The following is a 12,884-nucleotide window of genomic DNA, read 5'->3' on the forward strand; positions in this document are numbered from 1 at the left end:
ACACTGCTTGTATACTTCCAATCTGATTTATTTCTAAATAAATTCATACATAGTCATCCTACCAGTACAAGGATTATTAGATTTATCTATCTATGTCCCTCAGGTCCTTCAAAGGAATAACTAGATAATGGAAAGTCCTAGATTTGTTCACTAAGGCTATTCCAATAAAATGCTTAATTGTTGTATGGCATTTACTTAGTGAAATTAACAGGAACGTAAGTCAGTCACATTATAAACACTGAGTCTCCCTTATCTGTATTCAAAGCAGATTCACACACTAAATTACTTTGATCCTTTGTTCAACCATGTGTTAAAAGCTTAGTGTTGCCCGTTTTAAATATTGCACTTTTGTAGCTTAATGGGAGGTAACTACATGTAGTATAAATGGTTATTTATCAGCAGTAGTCTCCCTTTAACAGTATGAATTTCACCGCCTTGTCAATTTCATGATCTCTCTTGGAACACCTGAAAACAAATAATGTATAAACATGTACATGTATATAACTAATTATTTATATTGTATCCATAACAAATCACATAAAGACATTCGCTACAGTTTTGATATAAGACATACAGGCAAACTCTTTCATAGAATTTATTTCAAAACAGAAACAGTTTAAGCTAAAAAAGCAGGAGGCTGGGTTTTCAGGTATTTCCCACATAGTGATGATAAGTGCCAATCTTTAGCCCCTTTGTCACACAAATACTTATACGTATTCATAAGGTACATTGAAAAATTACCATATAAATATTATTTGAATATCAAAACTTCAGTAAAACTTACAACAGTGAAACTTATAACAAGTAGAAAAAATACAACTTTTAACAAAAAATTCAAGTTGAAATTTACAAATAACAAGCAATTTTAAAAAAAAGTTTCCCTTACTTTTTCCTTATGCATGCAAGTGATTTCTGAGGCAGGCCCTGCCAAAATTTTGGACAAAAATGCCATTTCTGACTTTAACAATAAATCTACAAAATAAAAAAGTATTGTTCTGCTACATTTTTCACTGTTATAATTTTAACAAATTTTGCAGGAAAGTTAAAAATGACACACCTGTTTCAACTGTATGACATGTTTCCACGTTAAATTTTCCAGCTTTCAGGACAAAACTTTCAAAATCCCTCGTTCCTCCTCCTACACCAAAATAATTGGACTTGGCAGCTACATATCTGACAAATGTTAAGAATATCAAATACAAACTCAGACCCATCTATTTTTAGTTTGAGGGCTATCAAGATCATAAAACTAAACCTTGGCAGCAAATATTGGTCGTGTCATGACCTAGTAGTTAGCACACTAGTTGTCTCGGGAATGCCAGCCATGTAGGTCTCAGTCAAGGGCAAGTTGTTGTTTCCTAGAGCAAGTAATTTTACACTCATTGCTAAGTACTGGTTGGTACAATGAACAGATTCAAAGGAGTGTCTATCACACAATGGAACTAAAATTCTATATAAACTACACATTAATGGTATAAATGTAGTTCTATAACAGCTACAGCACAATAGAGTTTGATTTGGCATGAGTTGAAGACTAGAAATTTAATTTTGATTATAAAAGGATACATTTCACCATCTTGAGACAGGAAGTGTTCAAATATGGCTGTAAGTTTCTTGTAGTTTTCAGGTTTATAAATTGTTTCAGCCGATAAGATGACATCATACCTGTAAAATAATGTACATTTACATGTATTTGTTGTGTCCTAGTTAATTAAAGGCCAAACCATGCTTAATATATTAAATAGACTTGTCCATATTTACTAAATATATCATACTTGTTAATTCTGGAAAATGGACTCATGAGATTCAAACCCACTCAAAGCTTTCAATACCTAACTACATGTAACTAATTTATAAAGCATTTACTCTCAACCTGCGGAGCCCACCTGCTTAGAGCAAAAGGGAAAACATCAGAGTTGTAACCTAGGAACCGCTGGTTCGATCCACGGGCAAGAATCAGAATTGTAACCTAGGGACCACATGCTTGGATCCACAGGCAAGGCGCAATTTCTCAGCTATAATTGATCAGAGACATTGTGTCTAATGGTCATATTTTCTCATTGCTGTTTCAGAATTTATGTATTTACCAAGATAAATGTGTTAAAATCTTCATGAAAAACAAATTTGTAAAACAAAGTAAATTTGTCCACCTGCCAATTTTCAAAATGTCCAATTTTCAATTTTGGAAATATATGCCAACAGTATAGAACCTAGTGGTAAAAATAATGGCTAATCTCTGGTTCCAGCAGGCTACAGCTTAAACACATTACTCTTGCGCATATTCTTATCTTATGAATAAATTATCCAATGATTACTGTATATTTTGGTTGGACATATGATTCCTAAAGCTATCCCAGTCTCCTGAGAAATATCTACAGGTACATGTATTCTTCTCTGGCACATTTAACATCACATTTGGTATGGTATAGCTTTCAATAACTTCATAATTCTGAAATACACCAAATACATGTTTGACTGTATAAATTATTTCATCTTTGTTTAAGTATGTTGTTTTTGTTTTGCTATCATTTCTAGAATATAAGCAAATTGAATCAATATCAGGATAAGTGGTTCTGCATATACTTATTACATTAAAACATATTTTAGACATATCACCTTCAACAAAATTGAAAAACAAGAGGGCCATGATGGCCCTAAGGTCGCTGACACCTGTATATAGGCCCCTCCCCCGCAGGGCCAATTTTAACCCAAGGGCTTTTATTTGAACAAACTTGGTAGACACCCATAAGAAGATGTTTCATGCTAAACATCTAAGCTCTAGCTCATTGGGCTTTTTAAAAGAAGATTTTTTAAGTTTTTACTGTACACATATAGTTATAAACCGTTATGGGGTCACATATATATGCATATAGGAAAAATCAATGACCCCCTGGGGCGCGGCCAATTTTGATCCCCAGGGCTTTTATTTGAACAAACTTGGTAGACACCTACTAGAAGATGTTTCATGCCAAATATCTAAGCTCTAGCTCTTAGGGTTTTTTAAAAGAAGATATTTAAAGTTTTTTCTTTTCGGTTGCCATGGCAACCAGAGTTCTGCATGGAATTAAATTCTTTGAACAATTTATAAAGGTGACCACCAAAGGAACATTCCTGTGAAGTTTGGATGAAATTGGCTTAGTGGTTTATGAGGAGATGTCATTTAAAGTAAAAGTTTACGGACGGACGACGGATGGATGATGGACGCCGGACGAAAAGTGATCACAAAAGCTCACCCTGTCACTTTGTGACAAGTGAGCTAAAAATCTTCCCAAGTGACTTTAAACCAGAGACTTTATTACAGATTTTAGATATAGGTCTATGCATAATACCCAACAATTCTAACAGAAAAGAATGCTTCTTAAAGAATTTCCTACCATAATTATTCCTGATATTACTAACTGGCCTGCTGGTCATAAATGTCTCTTATTCTGTTGAAAATTATTGTGTTAGATCATATTACAAATTTAAACCCTTAACTGGTAGAGGAAGACACCAGATGTCTCTTTATGCATTGAATGTTTCTGTCAAAAGTTGGTACCTGCATAGATTTACATGTACAGGACCTTTTGTAGCTATTTTGGGAAAAGGTCCCAGGCATAAATTGGGGAAATATTTGTTAACTAAGAAATAAAATACTATTAATATGTATACAAAAATCTATTAAATTTATCATAGGTAAATATGTAGGAAAATGAAAGAAATGACATACATGTAATAATGCTACAAAAACTTACGTAATCTTGAAAATGAACACTTGAGGCACCATTTAACAGCGCTAAAATAGCAGGAATTCCTGCACCGCAACCAAGCTGAAACAAAAAATTGTAAAAAATAACCATTCTTAATTTTCTCTACCATATAAACATAAATCGGTTTCATAGTATATACAAACATAAAACATATTTGTATCAGCCTTATGCTCTTACAGTGAGTCTGTCATATTTGTGTTGTAGAAAACACAACAGTTATTTTAAAGCAGCAAGAAGAAAAATTTTGAAAATCTATTCAACAGTAAAATATTGTGAAGGAAATAAAGAAAGTAATTTACACATCACAAATAGTATGTTCAATCTACATGAATCACCAAAAACAGGTCAAAAATAGCCCTTACTGTGTTAGTAACGCAATAGAAATATGGTGAAAGCAGTCATTAATTGAACAAAACATTATCACTTGAATTTCTTAATTTTTCACTTTTCTTCAAAACTTAGTACATATTTCATAAGTTTGATATCTTGATATATTTTGGCTCATCTGGAAGCATGTAGCTTTATAGAGCTGTTCACATAATGGGGAGAAAATACATGTTTGTATGTAGTTGGGTATAGTTCAGTCACTCAGTACAACTATATAATACTATTCTGATGGTCTTGGGTTTGAGTCACAATCAGGTGCACATTTTTCTCACTTTGTGATTTTTGGCACCATGAGTGGGATCATTAATGGTTTATAAATGAAGCTATGAGTCAATTCGATTTTTTCATACCCATTTGTAATTCAAGGGTAAACTAGGAATTCTTACCTCCAAAACATTTTTGTTCTTAAAATGAACAGTACTTTTGCATAAATATTCTGCCAGGTCTAAAGCACATTCCCAAACCTTCAAACCACCTAGAAAAGTTAATTATATGATTATATTTACAAGCTCTTACATGAGTTGAAAGAATTTTTTATAAAAGCTTAAGGTGTAAAGCAAAACCTAGTGGAAGGAAACCAATTAAAAGTTGAAAAATTATCAATCTGACTTCTTATGTTTACATGTAGAAGAGGATTTGCATTTTAGTCAGATTGAACAAATATAGTTTCTTGTTCTTACAGGCATGTCAAGAGGAAGTTTATTTTAGCTAAAATAGTGTCTTTAACTAAGGCACATTCTTTATTTAATATAATAATTAATTAGACATTAATAATGATTTGTTCTGTCAAAATGTTACAAACTGGTGGTGTGAAATTAAAAGGTTTTGCAAGAATTTGAAAGAAGGACAAGTCCATTTAAGATATCTAAGATCGTAGGTGTAGCAAACCAACATACCTTCATAAACATTAGGTATAAGATCTGAATGTTGATTGGCTGCTGCTGTGACACCACATGTAAATCTTTGTTCATCACATAGCCTAGTTTCTACAGCCTGACTGTCTACACACTTTATACAAACACAATCTGACATTTCATACGAAAATGTGGGTAGGTCTGTTGCCTGAAACAATAAATTATTACCTCAATTAAACACTCAAAGGAATTAGCATTGAAATCAACTTTACAAGCTTTTGGTTTCAGTAACTAGCAATTTTCCAGTGACTTAAACTAAAATGTTTTATGTAATTAAGAATAAATTTGAAAGTATCATATACATGTAAATAATACTGTACCTTAATATCTCAATTTACAAATAAAATTAGTCCAACAATGTTGATCATTTTTGGGGTCATAAACATCATGGCTTCAATTAAAGCCATTTTTACATCTTCAAATAAATACATGTATTACTTAATATATGACTTACCGTAAAATTCCTAATAAACGCCCCCGGGGGCTAAACATTTTCCAAAAGGGGGGCTTTTATTACCACACAGTTTTTCCTAAATAAAAAAATCACTGTAAATACATTTAGTGTTAGCAAGTGTTGGTAATGAAATTAAAAAATGTTAAGGTTTTAAAGTTCATATTATACATATTTGTGTTTACTATAAAATACTATGGATTCTGAATGATTTCATGAATAAAATTATGGCTTTAATTATGAGTTCAGCACTGCAGAGTAGATTGTTTTCCCTATCAAAAGGCCTGGGGGGCCTTTATTAGGGGAGGGGCGTTTATATGGAATTTTACGGTAATTATAAAGATGATTAGAATTGATAACTAAAAAGAAGTTGATTGAATTGTACATGTATGCAGCATTACCTGAACTGCTTCTGAAGTAAATATTTCTCTAAATTGTTCAACATGATCGATTTCATCACCTTCATCTTCCTTTTCCTGTTTTTCTTCTTGAACTGCATTCTCTAAAATCATCATCAAATTTGTATAAACTAACATCACATATAATGTATGGAAAAATGAATTCATATATTGCAACCCAGCAAACACATGACGTTAAAACAACGTCGGATTAACGTTAGATTTTGGTCACGACGTCGGCGACCAAAATACGACGTAAATCTGACGTTAAAAAACCGATGTCTATTAGACGTTTCTTTTTGGCGTCGTACTAACGTCAGGTTCTGGTCGGCGTCCTGACGGTAGGTAAAAATTTAACAAACAAAAAATCGTTATTCACTGTTGTAATCATTTAAACATTTTTCAAATGTTATTTGGCTTACAAATGAAGTGAGTATATATCTATACAGACCAAGATCGCGGCGCTGCATCCTAATAAAACATATAGGTGGCGCTATATATAGGCAAGTTACATGTGTTATTGTTATGAAATCTATTTTTAGCCACAGATCTGTTTACGAGTTCTAATCATTTAACGATATAATATTATCATTAGTGGTACATTATATGTATCAAAATCACGAGTTTTTAATAGTGCTTTAACATTTAATCATAGTGACAGAAAAGGGAAAGAAAACATAATTAACCTATAATTCGAATCTACAGCCACGTGGATGGAAATTCAAATTCGTAGGCGTTACGTTTTGGCTGTCGGTCAGGAATCGGGATGCATTGATACAGTGAATATTTTAGATTTTCTTGAACAGAGAGGTCAGTTTAATTTATTTAAATTTATTTCTACTTTATATTTGATAAATAATTGCATGATTGCAAGCATTCTTAAAATAAATTACCATTATTTGAACAGTTGAAGCAAAATGTCACACAATTTCGCGATAATGTGTGATAATAAATCTTTTCAAATTTGACATGTCTTAACTCTGCTTGTGGAGAGTTTATAATGTGCCTTTCAGTACTACCAAATTCAGTACTACCAAAGAGAATGCTTAGTTTTCATATTTTTCTTTACCTGTGATGTTTTTGTCAGTTAAAATCTGAGAATTGAGAATGCATTTGAAACATTAATTTGAAACTATGAAAAATTTAAGACTTGTGTTTCAAACGTAGAATATACATAATTTAGAATATAATTTTCTTTTCAGGTAGCTCAAGTGTTGGACATGCTCTAAAAGGTCGGATGGACAGAAACACGTGATTATGCAAAAAGACACATGGCAAAGTAAGATTTTTGTAAATTCTGTTACATACTTATAATCCATACTAAACTGGAGTTTTAAAGCGGCCTTTTAAATTTTCAGTATTCATGTTTAGTTTCAATTTTTGTTAAAGCTCTCTTATAAAAATCTAGCAAAATTGTTCATTAAGTTAAGATAACTTTCAAAATTTCTAAAGGGCAGATAACCATGAAAAACATTTTAGCTTGTTATTTGTCCATTTTTTCATAAATTTCTTTTTTTTCAGTGAAAATGACATCACAAACGCTATTGGACATTAACGTATTCTCCGGACAGACGAGGGGTGGTGAGAGAAGGTCATATCTAAAAGCATCACACCTCCAAATTCGTGCTAATTCTCATGGATATTTAAAAGTATAACTTTGTGATGTAACAAAAAGGAAGTAATTTACTGTATACCTTAGTGACAATTATCAAAAGGAGGTCAAAATATGCAAAATGGCACTAACGAAATGTTTTAGTAATGCTGTAGAAATATAGTTAAAATACTGAAAATCTGTCATTAATTGCTTGAAACATTATTATCCGAATCTTTTAACTTTTCTTAAAATTATAAAAAAAATATTTGTTTTTGTAATACTTTTTGTTTTATTTTATGTTTTTTGTTTAATTTATGAAAAGTATTTAGCCTTGGAACTTTTATTTTAAATAAATGAAAAATATAAAAACATATTTTTGATTTTATTTTTTTGTTATACATTTCATTGGAGTGAAAGTTACTTAATAGAATGAGTTACATTAAATTCGATCAAAGCAGGAATAGCCAGAAAATATTTATAATGTGGTAAAACAAGAAGGATTAGGGGAATGATCAGATTAAGGTCAGAAAATGGTCAGATTTAGGGCAGAAAAGGGTTAAGATTTAGGTCGGAAAATGGTCAGATTGAGGTCGGAAAACGGTTAGAAACTGGTTAGATTTAGGTATGAAAATGGTCAGATTTAGGTCGGAAAATGGTCAGATTGAGGTCGAAAAAATGGTTAGAAAATGGTCAGATTTTGGTCAGAAAAAGGTTAGATCATGGTTAGATTCTGACGTCTACCTGACGTCAGATTATTACGTCAAAAAAACTTTCAAATCCAACCGTTTTTCCGACCGTCATCCGACGTCGGAACCTGACTTAAATCTGACGTCAGAATGACGTCTTGTGTTTGCTGGGAATCAATTATTTACAACACTGGTCCTATCTCTTGGGAATAGTGGGAACTTTGACTTTTCAACTAGCAGGTAACAAGTTTTGTTTTAGCCTGGTTTACTGAAAAGTATCAGCTAGTATCCCAGTTTTAACCTATTGTATGTCCCTGCTTCAACATGTCAATGTGTACATGGTTTTCCAGCTGTAGTGACAGTAAAAAGTAACATGATGCGAGTCTCCGCTCCAGGTAGATCTACATGTATCCAGAGACTTGGTGGGAAATATTTAAGTTTCTTAAACACCGGTTCATCATATGACACTGGGCCAGCTTATATTATTATTATTCAACAGAGAGGGTTTACATATTCAAATCATTTTATGTCATCCTATTATCCTACAAGCTACATGTACAAGTCAACAATTGGGCAAATCAACAAAATTGCTGAGTTTGGCATATTTTTTTCATTCAAAGGTTATTTCAAACCCAAACTCCTTAAATTTGTCCAATTTATAACATAATTCCTTATCCATAATTAATGGACGTATACGATAAAAAATATATTTTACCACTATTTTCAGGATCTGGAAAATTGAAGGTAAATGACATTTTGTGGTAAACAAACACACGTGGTTCCGGTTTACATCGGTTATTTAGTTAGGAATAATTTCATTTGTTATCTTGGAAAGCCGCTGCCACATGATCCAATCAAATTTCAGTTAACAAATAGCGATTAAAGAGTAAGAAACATGGCTGCCGTTTATGAATTTCCAAACAAAATATCAAGCAATCATGCGATTACTTGGTCGCCAGACCATAGAATCAGCTTTTGTACAGATACGGCTATGAAAATTATGGTAACACTTCTTTAAGCATGAGTTTTACATCGATTTTGGATTCTAAACATGATAATTACGCGTTTTGCTCGTATCAAGATAGGATGAACACCACTATTTTGTTTCCTTATTAAATTTTTACATCATACTGCTTAACAATCAATTCTGATTATGACTAGCAGGCATAAAACGGGCCCATATTATATCATACCCACTCAATAGTTAAAATATTTGACAGTGAATCATGCCACTTAGGCTCAAGTCCAGGACATAGCAGGTCACTTTATCATGATTAATCATCTGATCATGAAGAATTCCAATCATGAATTCTTTCAGTCATTGGCAGTGTATCATTTCCTTGTGAAAGTTAAGGCAATAAGTTTTGCAGGAAATTTTCCTTGACAGCCTGCACGGGATCAATTACAGTATGGGGACTGGCTTAATTGTTCACTGGTAAATTTCTTTGTGTCTTACTCAAGTTACTGTCGTGATCCCGAGGGTAAACTACCAACACCACAATCTAATACGAAAGTAGGCAAAGCCTATGAAAAAAACTTTATTCACTTTTATTTTAAAATTGTTAGTAAAATTGCTGATTGCTGGTGTCAGAAAACTGAAAATTTCTCTTTGGATGAGACCTTTGCCAAAAGAATAGTAATTTATATGCAACAGCTCTACTGAGATTTATCATGCTTTTCCTTTACTTACCCCAACAAAAGATCATTTCAAAATATTGACATACTGATACTGTGTATTCATTTAATCTCATCTCAATTACTTTCCAGTATATAAATTGTGGAGTAAACAACCTTGATATTAAAATAAGATGCCAACAGTCAAGTTTTCCTGTCAATGCTGATATACTAGATATACCACAGATGACAAACGTCCAACTTAAATTTCTCTTCAAGAATTTGTCAAGAGGTAATACTATAATGTGATTTATGCTTTCTTTCCTGATTGTATTGTTTGTTTGTTTATTTTTTCTTATTTTTTGGTGTGGGTGGTATTTTATGATTTATTACCGACTCAAAAGAGCTGTGAAATGTATAATCAAATGTTTTCAAGAAAGAAATGAGAATAACATGTGCTTTCAAACTTAAATTTTCACCTTAGTGCATTAACCAGTTAAGTCCTATTAAATTGTATAAAGAGTTAACCAGTTACTGCACTTGTGTGACAAAATATTAGTTACAAATTGAGAAATTATCAATCACTTGTGTCTCACATCTCATATGTTCAATTATTGCTTTAATTTCAGAGGAATTAAAGACACTTTCAGTTGATAGGGTGATGAATCCTTGGAGATATCAGTTTGATACAGTTGCTAGAACTGGATTTGCCTTTGCAGATTGGTCACCTGAAGGAGCTGATGCAGTTGGGAGGTAAAATATTGTACAATGTTTATTTGTACATTTGGGAGTAATTTATATAAAACAAAGTATTTTGTTAGGGTATATAGTTTATAGTCCATCCTTTCCATTCTTTATTATACCCCCGCACAACAAAGTTGTAAGGGGGGTATACTGGAATCAGCTTGTCTGTCCGTCCGTCCGGCCGTCCGTCCGTCGGTTTTTTCTTGTCCGCCCAATAACTTAAGATTCCTTTGACCCTTAGTCTTCATATTTGGCATGGAGGTTAGTCATGATTAGTAGATGACCCCTATTGATTTTGAGGTCACTAGGTCAAAGGTCAAGGTCACAGGGGCCTTGACTTCAAAAAGCTTGTCCTCCCAATAACTTAAGATTCCTTTGACCTACAGTCTTCATATTTGGCATGGAGGTTAGTCATGATTAGAAGATGACCACTTTTTATTTTGAGGTCACTAGGTCAAAGGTCAAGGTCACAGGGGCCTTGACTTCAAAAAGCTTGTCCGCCCAATAACTTAAGATTCCTTTGACCTACAGTCGTCATATTTGGCATGGAGGTTAGTCATGATAAGTAGATGACCCCTATTGATTTTGAGGTCACCAGGTCAAGGTCACAGGGGCCTTGACTTCAAAAAGCTTGTCCGCCCAATAACTTAAGATTCCTTTGACCCATAGTCCTTATATTTGGCATGGAGGTTAGTCATGATTAGTAGATGACCCCTATTGATTTTGAGGTCACCAGGTCAAAGGTCAAGGTCACAGGGGCCTTGACTTCAAAAAGCTTGTCCGCCCAATAACTTAAGATTCCTTTGACCCACAGTCTTCATATTTGGCCAGTGATTTTTTTTTCAATTTTCAAAACAACCTGTGGCTTTCTGAAGGGGAAAATATAGCGCGATAAATCAGAAAAGGGGAACATCAAATTCTAACAACTGAGAATGGTTTACTCACATATGTTTTAGAATATTCATTTTCAATTCAATTTAACATCCATGATACATGCTGGGGCTATCTGTAGTTCACTAGTTCTGTCTTAAGCTGATATAAATCAGCTGCTGTTAAGTCATGGCTCTAGTGAAAAATGTGCAAAGGGCATTTTAGGGGAAAAATAATAGCATTTTTAGGGGAAAATATACCTATTTAGGGCTAGGGGAAACAGCCTTTATTCGGCTGTAAAATGCAGGAAAAAAATCACTGTTGGCATGGAGGTTAGTCATGATTAGTAGATGACCCCTATCGATTTTGAGGTCACCAGGTCAAAGGTCAAGGTCACAGGGGCCTTGACTTCAAAAAATTTGTCCGCCCAATAACTTAAGATTCCTTTGACCCACAGTCTTCATATTTTGCATGGAGGCTAGTCATGATAAATAGATGACCCCAATTGACTTTGAGGTCACCAGGTCAAAGGTCAAGGTTACAGGGGCCTTGACTTCAAAAAGCTTGTCCGCCCTATAACTTCAGATTCCTTTGACCTACAGTCTTCATATTTGGCATGGATGTTGATCATGACTATAAGGTGACCCCTATTGATTTTGAGGTCACTGGGTCAAAGGTCAAGGTCACAGGGACCTTGACAAAAGCTTTTCTTCTCAATTGCTAAAGAATGTCCTGTCCGCAATGTATTGATTTTGACATTTTCACATTTGAAGCATGTAGAATACATAACTTAGCAATGCACTGGCTTAGTAACCTCAGATTTGGCAGGGAGGTTGTCCTTGAGCTCTAAATGGCCACTGTTGATTCTGACAAAGTGGTATGCGGGGGTATTCACGACATGATAGTGGCAGTTCTAGTTTCCTTCCATTCCTTCCTTCCTTCCATTTCTTCCTTCCATTCCTTCTTTCTTTCTTTCCTTCCTTCTTTCTTTCTTTCTTTCTTTCTTTCTTTTTTGCATGAAGGTCTTGTTCCGATGCATTTTATTGCTGGTCAGTTAGGTAATGGTTACCCACTGAGGCTAAAGATTGATTTCCTATCAATCCTTAAGTTAAGCCATGTTTTTTGTCTTTGCAAAAGGAACATGCAACAAGCATTCATCATAATAGTTATTATTATATGCTTTAGAAACTTTATAACTTAGATTAGATCATTTTTGAAATTAAAATCAGCTTGTAATTTACAGTGACAGCTCATGTTGTTTTATTCTTGCAGGAGTATATTAGCTACATTATCACAAGATTATAGACTATGTTTATATTCACATGACCCGTATCTTAATGAATGGTTACAGGTAATATTTTATTCTATCCTCTCCTTATTAATTAAGGTATTTCATATATCATAACATTGTATGCTGTATATGGCTCATTTTCCATTTCATACTACATGTATGGAAAAAAATTATGAGGTTATATGG

General features: G+C 33.5%; 2 protein-coding genes across 2 annotated transcripts in view; one reads left to right on the forward strand and one right to left on the reverse strand.

The window, feature by feature from the left end:
• On the reverse strand, positions 1 to 9,038 carry LOC132722650 (histidine protein methyltransferase 1 homolog). The gene is made up of 9 exons (XM_060707172.1): positions 8,895 to 9,038; positions 5,903 to 6,003; positions 5,033 to 5,198; positions 4,523 to 4,611; positions 3,735 to 3,809; positions 2,316 to 2,449; positions 1,567 to 1,665; positions 1,058 to 1,173; positions 1 to 465 (listed from the first exon to the last, which is right to left on the reverse strand). The coding sequence occupies exons 1-9, from the start codon at positions 8,932 to 8,934 to the stop codon at positions 428 to 430; spliced, it is 858 nt and encodes a 285-aa protein (XP_060563155.1). The 5' UTR covers positions 8,935 to 9,038; the 3' UTR covers positions 1 to 427.
• LOC132722647 (uncharacterized) overlaps positions 9,021 to 12,884 on the forward strand; it is a 21,005-nt gene continuing 17,141 nt past the window's right edge. The window contains exons 1-4 of the mRNA XM_060707168.1: positions 9,021 to 9,182; positions 9,947 to 10,085; positions 10,423 to 10,546; positions 12,680 to 12,758. Coding sequence (XP_060563151.1) covers positions 9,075 to 9,182; positions 9,947 to 10,085; positions 10,423 to 10,546; positions 12,680 to 12,758 — 450 coding nt within the window. The 5' untranslated portion in view covers positions 9,021 to 9,074. The remainder of the gene's footprint in view (positions 9,183 to 9,946; positions 10,086 to 10,422; positions 10,547 to 12,679; positions 12,759 to 12,884) is intronic.

The sequence above is a fragment of the Ruditapes philippinarum genome, unplaced genomic scaffold (assembly GCF_026571515.1).
Source record: "Ruditapes philippinarum isolate M1 unplaced genomic scaffold, ASM2657151v2 ctg4012_1_1_1_1, whole genome shotgun sequence".
Classification (NCBI taxonomy): domain Eukaryota; kingdom Metazoa; phylum Mollusca; class Bivalvia; order Venerida; family Veneridae; genus Ruditapes; species Ruditapes philippinarum.

Excerpts from the sequence above, each read along its gene's own strand:
- LOC132722650 (XM_060707172.1), bottom strand. The coding sequence starts at position 8,934 with ATGTCATTTACCTTCAATTTTCCAGATCCTGAAAATAGTG. Across the intron at positions 5,199-5,902 it reads TTACTTCAGAAGCAGTTCAG|GCAACAGACCTACCCACATT; the intron begins GTAATGCTGCAT and ends TTATTGTTTCAG. Across the intron at positions 466-1,057 it reads ATGTCATACAGTTGAAACAG|GTGTTCCAAGAGAGATCATG; the intron begins GTGTGTCATTTT and ends ATTTGTTTTCAG.